The sequence below is a fragment of the Trichosurus vulpecula genome, chromosome 3, assembly GCF_011100635.1.
Source record: "Trichosurus vulpecula isolate mTriVul1 chromosome 3, mTriVul1.pri, whole genome shotgun sequence".
Taxonomy (NCBI): Eukaryota; Metazoa; Chordata; class Mammalia; order Diprotodontia; family Phalangeridae; genus Trichosurus; species Trichosurus vulpecula.
This window is the reverse complement of record NC_050575.1, coordinates 335,451,244-335,469,273: the sequence shown is the minus strand read 5'-3', so window position 1 is coordinate 335,469,273 and position 18,030 is coordinate 335,451,244. Positions and strand designations below refer to the sequence as shown.

General features: G+C 39.3%; 1 protein-coding gene across 5 annotated transcripts in view; it reads left to right on the top strand.

Moving 5' to 3' along the window:
• The window catches only part of SPTBN1 (spectrin beta, non-erythrocytic 1), a 280,165-nt gene extending 263,101 nt beyond the window's left edge, over positions 1 to 17,064 (top strand). For 4 of the 5 annotated variants that reach the window (XM_036748781.1, XM_036748782.1, XM_036748783.1 and 1 more), the window contains 7 exons: positions 1,104 to 1,300; positions 2,888 to 2,997; positions 3,846 to 3,909; positions 8,551 to 8,789; positions 9,737 to 9,910; positions 14,462 to 14,504; positions 15,263 to 17,064. In XM_036748781.1, coding sequence (XP_036604676.1) covers positions 1,104 to 1,300; positions 2,888 to 2,997; positions 3,846 to 3,909; positions 8,551 to 8,789; positions 9,737 to 9,910; positions 14,462 to 14,504; positions 15,263 to 15,478 — 1,043 coding nt within the window. In that variant the 3' untranslated portion in view covers positions 15,479 to 17,064. Of the gene's footprint in view, positions 1 to 1,103; positions 1,301 to 2,887; positions 2,998 to 3,845; positions 4,198 to 8,550; positions 8,790 to 9,736; positions 9,911 to 14,461; positions 14,505 to 15,262 lie in introns of those variants that run through there. The other variant, XM_036748785.1, reaches the window with a different exon arrangement.
• The last annotated feature ends 966 nt before the right edge of the window (positions 17,065 to 18,030 follow it).

The following is an 18,030-nucleotide window of genomic DNA, read 5'->3' as shown; positions in this document are numbered from 1 at the left end:
TCATTTATACTTGCTCCTTTTGGCACGTTCGGCCCAGTTGTCCACATTGCTGGCCACCCTGGCCCAGAAGGCACAGATTCAAAGAAGGAAATTTCCTTCACCTTCTGTAAAAGTGCCTTTTGTGGAGGACTTTCCTCCTTCACCACATTCCTAACCCTAGCCCTAACCCTGATTTGCATCTGGATGTATTGATACTACAGCCGCCTACCTTACAGCAAATTGAAAATTAAGCCAAGAGGCACAACAGAGTGGAAAGAGCCCTGGGTTTGGCATCAGATTTGTGCAGCCGTGGACGGGCAATTCTGTCCTGGCCTCAGACTCTTTCTTCATCTGTGGAAATGAAAAGATCGCACTGACTGATTCTCCCAGTTCTAACGTCTGTGATTATGACAGTCTTACCCTGTGTGGTTTGTGGATGCTTGGTAGCACCAACAATTTAGTGGTCAGGAGTGGTCTATAGGAATTACATTCCATGAGACGATTTAGTGCAGAACGAAAAGTAGGAAAAATGGTATTTTGTATCATTTTTGACTGAAAAAGAGCTACCTGTATTAAAATCTCATTATTATTAAGACTTAATATTAGAAAAGGTCCTGGTGATTCAGTCTATCCTATTAAGCCCAGCCTCCATGAATCCCTCAGGCTGCGTTAACCATGCTTTTTGTTTGAGATTGGTTCTTAACTTCTGAGAAAGCCTCTCAATTACCAATATCTTTTATGTCCTAACCCTGTTATAACATTTCAAGCCTCCAGGTTGATAAATGCTTGGCAGACAGGCCGAGATCATTACACCACCATTTTGTTCACTAAGAAGCTCCAGGCAAATAAGAATCAGGTTCTTACACAAATCTAAATAAAATAAAAATAAAGGTATGTTAGTTGGCATAATTGGCCTGGGTAAAATTAGTATAACACATCCTCTAAATGGAGGTTACTATCTGTTGGAGACCTTGTACTTTAAGCAGCTTCTATCAGGGGGTATTGGTAATGCTGAGAAACAATGTGTCTTGTGCAGAGTATGTTGTCTGTAAACAGGAGATTAATAGAGTGGTGGTATGGCCCCTGGAAGCTCCCTAGCTCTGACTTATAGTTATTTTGCTCAGTTTTGGAGGTACATCAGTTCTCAAGAGACGCCAGTGTGGCTGAGGCCTGGCTGCTGGGACAGGAACCATACCTTTCCAGTCGGGAAATAGGCCAAAGCGTGGACGAGGTGGAGAAACTCATCAAACGCCATGAGGCATTCGAAAAGTCAGCAGCTACATGGGATGAGAGATTCTCTGCATTGGAAAGGTTGACAACAGTAAGTGGTCCAGCTGAGTACAAGAATGAGATGTTACTTTAGTCTCCATTTTGCCTGTTTGGCTGTATTTGTCACACTTAATGGACTCGATTCATCCAGAGAGGGAGTAATCTGAATGACTTGAGTGTCTTCTTCCTCAGACAAGCCAGAATGTCTAATTGGTTTGTTTTCTTTGTTTTTGTTTTTTGGGTTTTTTTATTTGTTTTCTGAAGACAACATGACTGGCCTAGAAATTGGTATCTGTGATGGCAGTATGGTGTAACTCAGTGGTATTAAATGTAAATAAAAATGGGTCCCCTATAGTCCACATACTCACTTAGAAAACCTCAAATTAACATTATCTATGTTGCATTGTATTTTTATTTATTTTTGTTAAACATATATTTTAAACTGGTTCCTGCTGGAGTTTTACACATAACGGTGGAGCAGAATGAGCAAATCCCACATCTCTATTGGCTATTTTTATTGGGCCTTAATTTCTTCATCTATAAAAATGAGACTAAAGTTATTTCCGGCTCTAAATCCTAGGAATTTCTTTAATGGTGTCCAGAAGACTTGTCTTTCCCTCAGCTACTTATTGAAGACCCAGATTGGTGAGCAGTGCTGGACAAAAGCAGCCTGTCCATCGGATGAATAGCTAGGGCTTTTTCTCCCCCTCATTTGATCTGATTTGTCCTTCTGTCTCCTTCTCATGTAAGCATTGTTTAGAGTTTTGGAAGCCATAGCGTTTTGCTTTGCCGTGTTTTCCCTTCAAATCCATATAATTAAAATGCTACCAGAAGTGGTTTGATCCTATCTCACTGAGGATCCTCTCCACTAATTTAAAAAAACAACAAAACTTCACATGTAAACAGTTAAGGTCTAGAAATAGGGCTTAATCTTTAGCCCTTTCCTTTCTTGATTACTGTCAGTAATGCATAGAAATGCCTTCTCATTCTGTTATCTTAACAACCTTATGGAGACTGAAAATAAAACCTTAAAAAAAAAAAAGAACGATCTCTTGGTATATGCCTATAGCTCATGCAATGGATTTGTTTGGTTTCAGCCTTCTCCAAAAGGATGGTTTGGTTTTGTTTTTAAATGAATTGTTTGAGTTAAGCTCAAATTTTAGACCACAACATGAAAATACTACACTACATTGTCTGTGAGGTTTTGCAGAGTGAGCGAGTGGCTGTTAACGGGTGTGACACTTTTAAGAGACTTTCTACTTAAGCAGACTTAAGCATCTGCTTTTTTTCCCCCCAACTAACAAGTAAATACCAGAGTACACAAAAAGTTCATGTAAAAGTTGACCAGTTCATGGCTAGGCCTGTTTTTCCTTCAGAACTCTTTGTTTTCTGTGGTTTTTAGTACTGATAGTTCCTGTGAAATTAAATGTCATTTTTTTGGGGCAATTTTGAAAGCTGCTGTTCTCCTAGGGTTACCCACTTTGATAAGAAAGAAAAGTGGGGACTGGAATATCAGGAATTGCTAGGTCCATCAGAACTGGTTTGTTTTTAAGAGATAGAAGACCCCAGAACTTTTAAGAATTATTCATTTTTATTAAGAATGTTTATGAATTTTTAATTAATTGCATTTGCTCTTTAGTTGGAATTACTGGAAGTGCGCAGACAGCAAGAGGAAGAGGAGAGGAAGAGGCAACCTCCATCTCCAGAGCCGAGAACGAAAGTTTCGGAGGAAACAGAGTCACAACAATGGTAAGCATGGGACTAGCTCCCCTGACAGAAGCAGCTGTGTTACTTTTCTTACCCAGCCTACTTGTAAAAATTTCTTTTAGATAGCATAAATAAGGCCCAGGCCAGCCCAGCTTCAGGCATTGGTATTCGGGAGCATGTTTTTGGGTCTTAAGAGAAATTTGGTTATAAAGTCCTTCATATAACACAAATTCCCTCCCAATTCCAACGTTAGGAGAACTCCTCACCGACTTCTACTGGTACCTAAGTAGGAGTTAATGCGCCCTTTAAAAACACAGATGGATCAAGCCAGTGAATAGCTGCCCCAGGATGTGTCAGCCGTTTGAGTAGCATTCTCAGGGATTGTATCCTTTTCCCTCTATCCAGGACAAATTTTAAGTACAATGTAAAATCTTCTAACCTGAAGTCTTAGAATTAAAGAGGGGAGAGAATCACTGTGCAAAGAGCAACCAGGGTTCCGGCCCTGCCTCATTCATCTGTGTGACTTTGGGTAAATCACTTCGCCTTTCTAGGCTTCCATTTTCCCCCCTCTCTAAAATGTGGGGATTGGAATTAGGTAGCCTCCAAGGTCACTTACAGCTCTAAATCAACATTTGATATTGAGACTGGGCAATGTCTGAGGTCCCTTCTAGCTCTGAATTTTTAATGATCCCATGTATTCACAGGAATTTGTTATTTCTAATTGCATCATCTGTCTTTTAAAGAAGATAGTTAAAGATAGTTTAAAGAAGTTTTTAAAGAAGAGAAATCTGAGAGTAAAATTATTTTCCGTTTTCTTTTCTCCTCTTTCCTCTGTCACTTTTCTGTGTCTTCATCCATCTCTTCTTTTTTTTTTTTTTTTCATTCAATAGGGATGCTTCAAAAGGAGAACAAGTTTCCCAAAATGGTTTGCCTGCCGAACAGGGATCTCCACGGGTTAGTTACCGATCTCAAACCTACCAAAACTACAAAAACTTTAATAGCAGACGGACAGCCAGTGACCAACCCTGGTCTGGACTGTGAAACTCAGAACCTTTTGTAAAGAATTCCACTCTTTCCAAATACTCTTGGTTTGATCTTTTTGCTTCCATTTCATCCACGTTGTTGAATTTTATTTAATTAATAGCCTCGGTTATATATGTGTTTGCATTTAATCCATGTTTATTTGAGTCTTTTTAACTGATGGATGCTCAGTTGCCTTAAAGAGACATTTATTTTATGTTATTTATTGTGAGCTTTTTATTTTATCAAGATTTTTACAGCTAAAACATCCCTTACATGAGTAATTGAAATTTAATGAAATTACACCATAATGGAGAAGAAAACTAGAATCTGACAGGTATGACGCATCCAGTTATACTAACAGGTTGCAGTACTGTGCTATACACGGGCCACATTATAAATGAGCTATTAACCAGGCTGAAGGTATTAGATGCAGAAGAACTTAGTCATGGCTGGTAGATAACTGTGTTACGGGAAGGGGATTTTGGCTACTAAAATGAAAAAAAAAAAAAACAACAACTAAAACTTAGTTATGTAACATTCCAAGAAGGATGAAGATGAAAATAAACAAGAAAGTCGGATGTGATCAGAAAATGATTTTATTTTCAAATTGTAGACAGTCTCAGAAGTTCTGTTTGAGATTACCCCACCCACCATACTCCACCCCCAGGTCATTTCCAGAATATGGCTAAAGCCTTTTTTTTTTTCAGGGGGTGAAATGTGTTTTCCATTTAGTCTGCTAAGTTTTAGATTTAGAAATCCAGCTTCTTCCTGCAGCAAATGATGCTGCCTCCCCAGAGTACGCTGTCATCCCCAGGGAAGGCAGTCCCATGATCAGCTCAGAGACATTTGCTTTGTATTTATCTTGGAAGCCTGTCTTGGTTTTCAGGTCTCTTTCTTCAGGTAATAACTTTGGGACATCACTTTGTTTAAATTTTCAAACAGATGAAATCAAAACTATGTTGGTTCCTTCCGATAACTTGAACATTAAAATTGATTGGCCTAAAATTAAGGGATCATTTTAAAAGCTTATCGATTTTAGATGCAAGCTCTTCTTCTCCAAGACCATTAGCATATTTATAAGAACTTTTCCAGTATATCCGGTATAACAAACTTGGCAGTTTTTCATATTCATATGCTTTATTTCATTTCCACTTTCTTGTCACCATTTAGTCATTCCCTCTCCAGAGAGAGCATTTTAGAATGGCATTTTTTAGGCCACAGTTTATGAGAAAACTAGAATCTTGTTCCTCATGAGTGAAAAGCAGATTAAAGAAGAGATTTTCTGTAATTACCCATCTCATGCTATGAGAAACATACTAATTTCCAGGGTTGGAGATGTTAGTGGGAACAGAAACATGAGTTGATAGATGATTGCTGCAAGTTGTTAAAGTCTGATTTGTCTTTTCATTTCATGATGCATGTTTTTTTTCTTTTGTCAGGATAACGTCATATAGCATCTTGTTTGTTTTTCTGTGTCTCTCTATGTACATATCTATTTACTGGTGACTGTAGATGGGCCTATAGATATATACATAGCTCCGTATGTTCTGGGGGCAGTGTGCACCATTATTGGGTCTCTTTGCCTTAAAAACACATTACTATCAATGTTAAGCTATTGCTTTAGATTTAGGAAAATAGGGAGCCGTGAAATGTCTTTTCTGGCTCTGGATCATAATGTGCATGTCATTGATATATATGTATGTGTATATATATATATATATGATGTTTCCATATATATATGTTAAAAATTTATATAATTGGAATTAAATATCCAGTTTTTCTGCTTTTTATATTCAGAACAAAAAAAAATCCACAAAGGAGTGCTCAAATCTTTCAGCAATCTTTTGCCTTTTTTTGTTTATACTTTAAAATTGTACCTTGCCAGGAAAAAAAAATGCAACAATTGACTTGTATTTGAAGATAAGCCATTTTATTCTTTGATTTATGGTACAGAGACTCAAGTTAATGAACTTGAAAACAATGTTGCTTCATGCACTTTGAAAATCAGTGGGGTGTTTCTTGTCATGTTACTAGTTGTCAGCATATGTTGTAGTCATGTTCACAGTCGTGATTTAAATACCTCAGATACACCCAGCCACTTAAGCACTCTCAACTAATTGCTAAGAGAAGCAATAAGGGAAAATGTATTCATGTGTCCATTGTTTTATCATAACGCTATGATTTGCTTTTAATGTTTGTCTTCAGTGGCGTGTTGTCTGTTGGCATGCTTAAAGCACATTTTCATTAAAATTCATTTTGCTCCTTTTTTCCCTTCCTGTTCTCCTGGATCATTCATTTGCATACATATTAATTTATCCTTGTGCATACTGGTGTTGGGGTTTTCTCTTTCCCTCTAATATCTCAAAAGAAAAATTTTTGCTGCAGAAATCTCCTCAGAAAAGGTTTTCATTTCCTTAGCAACTAGAAGTTTGCCTCCCAAGTGTTTTGCATTTTAGTCCTGTTCACAAACTTAATGTCCATTTAGTTCATTATTAGAATAATTAGGTCTGTATTACAAATCAGGTCAATACTACAGCCAGCAATCTCCATTTAAAACCTGCAGCAGGAAATTTTTTTTAAACTTTTTTTTTTACACATACTAACCACGTGTCCTCCAGGTCCTTACTACACCAGCCTTATAGCTCTTGAACTCATTATAGTCTCCACTGTAAATTGTGTGCAGTTTTGTAGGCCAACAGATTTATTAAATTTAAAAATCACTGGAAATTAAATACTTGAATGGCCACTGTTTAAAATTTCTTATTGGCTCAGATATCTTTTTCATCTTTTTCTTTGTCTTTGCCACCATTTAAAAAGAAAGATGTAGAATAAACCAAACAAACATTCACAGGTGGCCTAATTACTTAAAAGCAAAGAGGTACAGTTTAAGGCTTATTTTGGGCCACCATGTATACCAACACCCCTTACTTTAGAGTCTAATTATCCACTTTCTTTTTTGAACCTTGTGAATGGAATTACTAGAATCATTAAATTGTATAGTATCTACTCCCCTATTAACCCTGGTCTAGTTTGGCAAAATTGAGAAAATGGAATTTTATGGAAGCTTAGTCCAACCTGAACTAAATCCAGGGCCCTGAAATATAGTAGAATTTGTGCCTCTTCCATCTCTCCTGGGATTTTAGCCAGCCAGTATTCTAAATGGTTTGGATGAATATCACTTCCTGTCCCACCTTTATAGTCCCAGTGCTTCAGATGAGATATAAGAGAAAATCAGTCTTTGACAATTAATTGTTAGATCTGACATCTTCTTTCAGAGGTGGCCGGTTTGCCATTTTTTCTGTTGAGGCTGTTGCCACTTCTTTGGGGGTGACACTGGTTCAGGGCAGCAGCGCAGGGAGCGGGTGTCTTATTAGTGTGCCATTTACAACCTCCATGTTTGTCTACGTACAAGGGGTGCAGGATGTTTGTAATCCACTAAAGCGTTAGCAACACCCAGCTTTAGTAACTTGCTAATCCCACACCCTGGTTATACAAGCCAGGAAGCTGCTACGGTTAATGGTCCACAGTTAATGGTATACAGGCTGAGAATGATAATGAACCAAGACCATACTGCATTTCCAAAGCTGAAAGCCGTCAGGGTTACAATTTAATTGAGCTTGTGGATGAACGGCTCCTGAAGACGTCTCCAGCGTGATGAGTCAGAGCCGCTGGAAACTGGGCTGCTCTCTAGGCTATCTCGATCTCAGTTCAGCAAGGCAACGCGATCAACAAAGCAAGTGATGGGGAAGGCCATGGTTCTGTCTTTGTTTGGGGGTAAATAGCTGTGTGGTGTTGAGTGACTGTGGTTGGCTTTTTCCAGTACCTTTAACAACAAATACAGCCCACTTAATATACAGTGCTGGCAGACGTGCTTAAATGGATGTTTGACTTGCCTTCTTCTTCCCTCCTTCCCCAAGCTTTCAGATCCAAAACCTAACTGAGATGGTGGACGTGAATTGCATGGTGTCATCCTAATTTCTGCATGTTTTGATGATGTGTGGTGGGATGGGCAAAGAGGGAGGGAGGTGGGCCAAGGAGTATTTTTAGGAACTCTAGGTCTTCTCTTTTCTTCCTTGGGGGGGAATGCTTCTGTGTACTTCTGATAGGCTTGTTCGCTGACATGTTTGTGAATGCCTTTCACTTAAACTTAAAACCTTCTGCTGGTGTCCCTGGTTGTAAGGTGGCTGCTGTATAACATCCTCGATCTCTCATACATAATAAGCGTGACTGTTCCTGTTGTCCTTTGTTTCGAGTAACCAGTAATAGAAATGGAGTTACTGAATTGGGTTATATTAGAGAAAATGGATTAATCAGAAGAGCAAAGTGCAGTAAAACTCATACTGACATTTAGCTTCTTCCATTTCCCTATAAAATGGGTGGGTATTAATCTGTTCCGTACCTTCTAATGTCTTTGGTGTTTAGTTGGCTATGTGGGATGTGAAAGGGTTTTACTGTACTATCTCAGTCTGTCCAAGAAGTTTATACACAGCCACATTGTACAAAGTCAGTTAGCGTTTAAGACCTCCCCAGCGTGGTTCAGGGTTAGCTGAATGGTCTTTCCACTATCTCTAGATGGCAGAAACTGTGGAAACGAGTGAAATGGTCAATGGAGCTACAGAGCAGAGAACGAGTTCGAAAGAATCCAGCCCCATCCCCTCCCCCACTTCAGATCGCAGAGCGAAGACTTCCATCCAGGCACAGACAGCAGCCACCTTACCAGCCAAAACCCAGGAGACCCCGTCGGCTCAGATGGAAGGCTTCTTAAATCGGAAGCATGAATGGGAGGCCCACAATAAGAAAGCTTCAAGCAGGTAAGGACAGAGTCACAGGTGGCCTATACTGGTAACTACTGAGGCCAGAGCAGGATGTCTGGTTGTCTCCCTGTTTAATAACATGAAAAAAATGGCACTACGGTTGGAAACAGGGCATGGGTTTAAGTTGCTAACTTATTCGGTGGTTTCCCCACTACCCAGCTCAATAGTCTAAGGCCTCATGGGCAGATGAGCTATCCTTTATTCAGTTGTGTTTTTCCCAATGACAGGAGGAAAATAGTAGTGAGCCATAGTAGTTTTGTCTTAAAAGGGATTGATTTTGGCTCGTGTAATGATTGCAGTGACTTGTTTTTTGTGAAAAAAAAATATTTGGGGGGAAAGTTCCATCTGAAAATATTTTTTATTTTTTAAGAATTTTGTCATTCCCACCAAACCTCATGGTCTTTTATCATAATACCAAGCCACTTTGTGAAATGAGTGGAGGCCATCATTTGGGAGGGGCATGTTTCAGCCTCCACTTTACTCTGCCACAAATTTTTGCAGGTGCCCTGGCTTAGCTAATGGCTTGCTGCTCTTTCCCTCTAACTACAGGCCCCAACAAAGAGTGTCAAGCATGGCGGGGCTGGGAGGGGAGACTGTCTTGACACCGTGGGGGAAAGGATGTTTATTCATGGGACAAAACAGTGTTTTCCCAAAATGTAGTAGAGGCTTCCTCGGCTTCTGACAGTTTTCTTTCCATAACAGTGTTCCCTATGGCAGAGAACACAGGTTCCCACTCTAGCAGTTGTGCTATAGATCGGTTGTGGGATGAGAATTTTCCCACTACGTTAAAGTAGCCCATCCATGCTCCCTGGCTTCCTCAAGTGGCTAGCTAACTTGTAACCTTGGTCTTCTGTGAAGACCAATTTTAACTTAGTCCAATTTTGCATACTTTACCAAGAGAAGTTGATTGTAACAAGTTGCAATTCCTCTCTGTGATCCCTTAGGTCGTGGCATAACGTCTACTGTGTGATTAATAACCAAGAAATGGGCTTCTACAAAGACTCAAAGGCTGCTAGTTCTGGTATTCCCTACCACAGTGAAATCCCTGTGAGTTTGAAAGAAGCATCCTGTGAAGTAGCAGTTGACTACAAAAAGAAAAAACATGTATTCAAACTAAGGTGAGTGAGGGACACAAAGTGTCTCGATGCCTCCACAGAACTAGGGGTCTTGTTTCTGGCTTTGGAGTTGGCTCCTTTCAGATAACATCTATAAATGACTTCACTTCTCATGTGAGTTTCTTTCATCTTCAGTAAAGTGGGAAACAACCCATTGTTGTTAGGCTTACCTGATTTTAGCTTAGTTTTTAGGCTTCCCAATACATCTGTTGAGTCCTAAATGGTGGTGTAGTGGAGGGCAGTTAGGGTTCAGATTATTTTATAAGCTGACACCTACATTATCCAAAACCCGATGTAGAATATTCGTATTTCACATTCTTTCAAAACCACTTTCCAATTCATATTTCACATCATTTCAAAACCATTTTCCATTGTGTTGACAATATCCTGGAATATCAGGAGACCTAGGTTCAAGTCCCAGCTGTCCCTGGCTCACTGTGTCACTTTCACTAGGCAGATGACTTAACATTTCTCAGCTTGTTTTTCAGCTGTAAAAGGAGTGGGTTGGGCAAAATGGCTGTTAATGTCCCTTTTAGTTGTTAAAAAAAGTGTTATCTAGATGGGAGCAAATGATTTGTAAACTTTTAGAAAGTAGAGACACCTTTAGTTCACTTAGAATCAAGTCATGTCAAACTAACTGTATTGTTTTTTTTTGAGAGGGTTATTAGATTGACATCAGAGGAATGACCGGTATAATATGTATAGGTTTCAGCTGGACTGTTGGCAAAATCTCTCATTTTATATAACCTTGTAGATAGCATAGTGAAATATAAGCCCAGTGAGTCTACTGCATTTCTGAATTAATAACTTCTTGAGAATCATAATCCAGTGAGTTTGAGGTTTTTAAAAAAATTTTTAATAGCATTTTTTTCCAATTACATGTAAAGACAATTTTCAACATTTCATTTTTTGAAAGGTTTTGAGTTTGAAATTTTTCCCCCTCCTTCCCTCCCTTCCCCACCTCTAAGATGGCAAGCAACCTGATATAGGTTATACATACGCAATAATGTAAAAACATATTTCCACATTAGTCATGTTGTGAAAGAAGAAACAGAACAAAAGGAAAAAAAAACAGTGGTGTTGAGTTAATCAGAATGACAACATCCTGGAAGGGAAAAGGAATGTCTCTAGTGGCATGCCACAGTCCTCCATGGTCCTATTTTGTTCAGTTTGTTTTTTTTTAAATCATTGACCAAGGTGACATAAAATTACTTACAAAATTTGGAGATGATAAAAACTAGAAAGGATAGTTCAACCTAACAGGCTATAAGAATGGGCCAGAACAAATTCAGCAAATATCTAACATGCATCCACAGTGTACAAGGCCCTGAACAATATAAAATTTAATAGAAATAAATGTTGTGTCCTACATTTAGTCAGTTACTCAAGTAAGAGGGGAAAGCCCCATCTTAGTAAAGAGAGGAGGGTTTAAAGAGTTAACTAATTTTTAAGTTATGCTAAGAACAAGAAACTGTTGGGGGCTGGATTTTAAAGGGGATGTTGACAAGAGGGAGCATGTCCAGGATGGCGAAAAGTTAAAATAATCTCATGGAAGGAATGAAGAAGCTGTTTAGCATAAAGAAAAGACATAGTAGGGATGTAACAGTTGTCTTCGGATATATTTGAATGACTGTCACTTGAAGAAAAATCAGGCTTATTTGTTATAGCTCAACTAGAACCAATACATATAAGTCAGAGAGAGGCAGATTTGGATTCACCTTGGGAAATAACTTTCTAGCCATTAGGATCCCAAAATGGAATAGGCTACCTTCATAGACAGGCGTGAGTTCCCCGTCAATAGAGATATTCAAGCAGAAGGTAGATGATCCTTCTGTCAGGGATATTAAAGTGCTTTTCTGCAGGCAGTGGGATGTTAAACTAGAGGACTGCTAAAGACTTTTCCAGCTTTCTTCTGTAATTCAAATGAGTCATCACAGCCCGAGAGTGATAAACAGGAAATGGCTTTTGGCACCTGTCAGGCTGTATTTTCCCTTCCCAAAATGGGCTCATGTAACTTTTATCCCCAACTACTTCTGGAACCTGGAAATCTGGAATCAGATTTCAACTGTTCCACAGAACCAAACACTCCTCCTCCCTTCCCAGGGGGTCCCAGCTTAAAAGTTCTGCTTTCTAGCAGCAGCCAAATGATAGGAAATCTATCTGCTGTGATAAAGATGAAGAAAAAAAATTTTGAGGGCAGAGCCTGAGAAGTGCTATTGTTTTTTGTGTATTTTTGGTGAGTTTCTTTGTGTATATAGAGCCAATAACAAGAAGTCACGGACTGTACATGGGTGTGGTACGTTTAAAGGGATGAGAGTTTTCAATGTGATTTATGAATCCCTATTGATATGGAGAAATGAATGCTCCATCTTTGGCAACTTGGGATGGGCTGTGCTTCCTTTGGAAGGAAAAGCTACAGTCCTTAGGGCAAAATTTATATCTCTGAGTTAAGAGTTTAGAGTCTAAATACTTTCATCCACAAAAGAGATCAAATCAATAAATTGGACATGCAATTAAAAAAAGAACTGGAAGGAAAAATTGAGTCCATTTGACTCATTGGCTCCTTTCCGCCTTGTACTCTTGGAGCAGTCACAGATAGACAGAACATCCCCCTAAAGCAGTTCTCTCCCCAACAGGATCTCACACCATTCTCTCTATTCCCTCAAGACATTTAGCCTTAAGGCTTAATGAAACCTTTTTGGTAGAATCCAGCTGGGTTCTTTTTTGGTTGTTCTACGTTATATGCTCTATCAATTTAAAATTTCTAGTGGCTGTTGAGGGACAATGAGTCAGGAAATCCTGAGTTTGAGTCCTGTCTCTGATACATACTGGCTGTGCGACTGTGGGCAAATAATGGGAACTTTCAGTGCCCCCGGGCAACTCTGAGACTGTAAATTGCGATTAAATTGCAGGGAATTTTCACACCAGAGAGTTCCCACACAGATTAAATCTCAGATCTTTACCATTCCCCTCTATCCAAATGCCACAGTATACAAGTGCCACAGACAACTTTTTAACACCATAAGTCTTAGGAATAGTTGTAGATCTGCATTGGTAGAGGGAATACCTTTACCCAGAAGCCACCTGGACCAATTAAATGACAAGTCTGAAGGGGACAGAAATTGGTCATTTGAGAAGAATATTAGGACCTTTCTTCCCTGTTTCCCCCCTCCCCCTCAAAAAAAAAACCCACATAGATCCGTTCATGGACCTAGCTTTGGGTAGCTCTTGCAGTTTCACCCCTGGCTCTATACCCACTCATAGCTGGCGATGGGAAGAAATAGGAAGGGATTGGGGGGTGGGGCAGCAGTTCATCCAACTATCTTTGCAATTCGAAGGGTTGTCGTGTTAGAGAAAGATAGGACTTCTAGTTGGCCTCAGAGGAAGCTCGCTCCCCAACTCACTGTTTGCCAAGATCTAAAACAAGATGTCGAGCAAGATCCGAAATCTCCCATTCCCTCAGAACCACCAGACAAAGCTCCTCAGTGGGACAGCATAGCCTATGTTATGTTGCATACTCTTTGAGAATTAGGATCCGTGGCACGGCAGTAATAGAGAGATCAATTTTAGCTTCAATGTAAAAGAATATGGCATTTAACTCATAATAGGGACTCAAAAAGCTCTTGTTTTGTTTGAATAGTCATTCAGATTTGAGAATGCCTTCTCTAAATAGAGTCTAAATTTCATTGCCCTAATGTTCTGGAGTTTGGGGTAAAAACTTGGGCTCTTAGATCTGGTCGCCCTTGGATGATTTCACCGGATCATTCAGAGCTTTGCAGGAAAAAAAAAACGATCCAGCCGTTGCTGGGTGATGTAGTGGTCCGGATGATTGGCTACAGAGAGCTGATCCACCAGCCATATATTGTCTGTCAGACTGAGGGAAAGGGTTAGAGTCCCCCAGGTAGAACTGATTATCAGTGAGTTTTAAAAATGGTTGTCGTTCAGTCATTTTCCAGTTGTATCTGACTCTTTGTGAGTCCATCTGAGGTTTTTCTTGGCCAAGATAGTTCATTTTATAGATGAGGAAACTGAGTCAGACAGGGTTAAGTGACTTACCCAGGGTCACACAGCTAGTAAGTGACTGAGGCCAGATTTGAACTCAGTAAGATGAGGCTTGCTGACCCCAAGCCTGGGGCTCTATTCATTGTACGACCTAGCTTCCCAGTTTTTAAAATAGGAGATATAAGCTAAGGAATAAGACACAGCTACAAAAAATAAAGACTTTTTTTTTTTTTTACCTCAGTCATCAGGTGATCAATCATCCAAATAGATTTTTATGGTAGGCAGCAAATTAGCCTATAACAGATTTAAAGATGTTTGGAGATTACCCTAGCTAAATTCTATGACTTTTAAGATGTCCAAGAAGGACACTGAGTACTATGGAACAAAGCCCTCATTTGCTTGCATTCCCTTCCTGCATGGGTTGATATCACCAGTTCAACTCCTTTAGAGACCTAGTATATGCCTGTGAGTCGTGTTTTTACATATGGATAGATGTGTATATTTAAATTTTAAAAATCTAACTCTTAGCTTTCTTTTTTTCTTTAATTGTAGACTAAATGATGGCAATGAGTACCTCTTCCAAGCCAAAGATGATGTAAGTTCCTATGATTTAGTAATTCAGAAGAAGCATTTGCAAGAATACAGACTAGTCACAATCTAGATAAAAGACTGGAAACAGATTTCCTTCGACTTTATTCTTCTTCATGTCCAATATTAGATTATTTTAATTCCCTGTAACTAGGAGAAGCTAAAAGAAATGGAGCCTGCTTTCAGCAGAGAGCCTTGCAGGAACCAGTTGACAAAAAAACGACATATTGAGGGAGAGACCTATCTGTTCCTTTCTTTCTCTCCCTTCCTTCCTTCCTTCCTTCCTCCCTCCCTTTTTCCCTCTCTTTCTTTCTCTCTCTTCCTTGCTCCCTTCCTCCCTTTTCTCCCTCACTCCCTCCTTCCTTCCTTCCTTCCTTCCTAGAGCGGCAGAAATGAACATGCAAATAAATGCTTGTATTCTCCCCTTCTTTTCCCTCTTTCAAATTTTTTTATGGAGGAAAGAGGGGGGAGCGGAATACAAAAGCTTAGCAACAAGGGCCCAAACATTAAGGATTTTCTTCCTAGCCTTCACTTGACCCAGAGTTCAGCTTAAATTGAGTTTGAGCTGTGTCTGAATTACCGTGAATGGTACTAAAGTTAAAATTCCTACCACCCTTCTTCCCCTCCACTCCCCTTAGAGGAAAGTGGAGTCCAAAGCCCTTGATGGCAGAATCCATTTTTTAAAGCATAGTATTAGAAGTTGCCCCGTGCCACTGACTAGGTCCATCATTCTGACATCTTTCTTGTGACATCCTCTTTGTCCAGGAGGAAATGAATTCGTGGATCCAGGCCATCACTTCCGCCATCTCCTCTGATAAGGGTGAAATATCCACAAGCACCCAGAGCACTCCAGCATCCAGCCGCGCCCAGACCTTGCCAGCCAGTGTTACAATCACCAGCGAATCTAGTCCTGGCAAGCGTGAGAAAGACAAAGAGAAAGACAAAGAGAAGCGGTTTAGCCTTTTTGGAAAAAAGAAATGAACTCCCATCTCTACATCCTGTACTTCTCTTACCTTTTTAGTGAAATTCCAGCATGCAAGCTCAGAACCAATACATTACTCTCTGTGCCTAATGTTCCTCAATGTGATTGATTTTTTTTTTTATTTATAGAGAATTTCTGAAAAAAAAACAAAACAAAACAAAATTCCTTTCAGGTTATAAAAGTAATGAGGCACATTGGGCAGCTTTCTTTTATGAGAGGAAAGACCATGATTTTTTTTTAATGAAGTTCATATAGATTAGATCTTAATATTTAAACTGTTCCTCAATTTTGTGAGGCTGTCTTGGAAATAACCCCCCCTCTAGTGCTATTGGTATGCAAGGCAGCGGTGCTCTCAAAACAGAATTTACTGTGCACACCAGAGACAGACGTACCGATTTTCTGACACATTCACTTCCATTTACTTAATGGTGGTTATCTTGAGTCTTGACTATTAGAAACTCCCCTACGATGGCTCTAACCTTTATGAAACGGATAGTGTGTATTATTATATCAGCTGTAACAAGAGTACAACTCTACATTAACTTTGCAGACCAAACCACCTGTACGCTGGCATCACTTACTAACACCCACGTGTGGCTTTTCTGCATTCAATGTGACAGTTAAGAATGTCGGTGTACAAGAAGGAATAGCAAACTGATAACTGTTTTAAATAATCTGTAATTTCAATTTTTTTTTTGCTGAAATACATTATATTGTATGTTTGAGATAATTCTAGTACAAAGTATAATAAAAATTAGATGTATAATAAACCCTTTAAATCATTGATAAGTGTAAAAGTGAAACTGAAGCATTTACTGGACAAAGTCATGTTTACTGAACTGGTTACTTGCTTGTGAGCTGCGGCACTGTGTTATAATTTTGCTACATTACCTTGCTATTTGATACATAGTGTGCATTTCTCTGTCACTGTAACTATTGTAATGACAAAATTTCATCTTACTGCACAATCAAAATGACATTTAATAGGAATGAACTTTCAGAGACTGGGCCTGCCTCAGGCCAGAGTAGTCTTGGGCCTGGCACTCAGCTGTTTGACCTGTACCTCTCAACTTTTACCCTATCTGTTAAATATATGCTATGTCATTAAATGCTTTTAAAACTAACTCAGTGGGTAGTTTTTTGTTTGGGGTTTTCTGTTATTTTTCTCCGTCACTGATTTAAAATCAGATAGGCTGTTCCAAAGCCAGAAAGACCAATGAGGCTCTTACAGTAAGACTAAGTTTGTGTTTTTGGAAGTATTTTTTTGGGGGGGGGGGGGCGAGGTAGATAGGGGGAGGAGGTATGATATTCCTGCTTTGAAATTGTCCTAATGAAAGCAAAGAGAAAAATAAAGGTGGTATAGCTATGTAACAAAATGTCCAAAGATTTGGCACTTAATTTACCAAAGCTGAACTGTGAGATGAACTTGCAAATATTAGAAATGTTTGATCTGCTTTGCCCGCATAAATATCCAGAGTGTATTGATAAGCTGTTTTTCTCTGATAGTGGGGCTGTATCTTTCAGTGAATATAAGAATGATTTACAGTACTGTGAAGATTTTTGAATAAACTATTCATGAAGACAACTTAGTGTATGACAAGTCATCAATACTGAAATCCAAAACCAAAGGACTGGTGTATTTTTCCTTCTCACCTCCTTAAGTCATTTTTCCTGTTTTATCCCTTCTGTCCGCAGTAGGCCTATTAGTTAATGGTTACTTCTGCAGCAAGTCATTAGTTACCTCCATAAAGGAAGTGCCCCTTACCTATCCTACCCAGTATTTCAATATTTTTAAAGAGCTGTGCTTTCAAAACTAAGAATCCTCCCACCCGTGCTAATTGCATCCCTTTAGTACATGCCTTTTCATGAGTTGCTGTGCCTAAAAGAAACCATCACCTGGTAGCTAAGCTTATCCAGACTTAACTAGGTTTAGTCCTTGAATAGGACTTTTAGTTTATCACTGGACTCCATATGCAAAGCCTTTCCAGTTTGATAGTCCCTGCCTAAGATTATCCTTATACCTTCAAAAACCCCAGGTTCACCTCTATGCCACTGGAGAGAAGGACCTTTAAGAGGAAGTCTGGCCCATTATTAGAAGTGAATGTTAAGAGGTCTTCTCAGAAGTATCACTGAAAATACTCAGTTAAAGAAAGGTGTATTGAATGTGGAATGAGTTTTGTAAATGTAGCCAGCTCACCTTATCCAGGTGAAAGGAAGAGAATTCACAAATCATCACCCTAGGCCTGCAAAAAACCTTAAAATTCTAGTCTATCTTCATTTTACAGAGAGGGAAACAGATCCATTGAAGATAAGTGATTTATTTGCCCATTGTCACATGGCTATTCATTGGAGCTGAGATCAGAACCCCAAAACCTTAGGCTCCAGTGCTTGCCTCTATGCCTGACTGCTTGATTAAAGAGCCCTTTTGATTCTTGGTTTCAACATCTTTTTCCCAAAAAGGGAATTGATGGATTGAAAAGGGTCCCTTTCTCTTGTAAGTGGTGATACTAAAAATAGAAAGGACTTGCACATAGTCCGGGGGTGGGGGTGA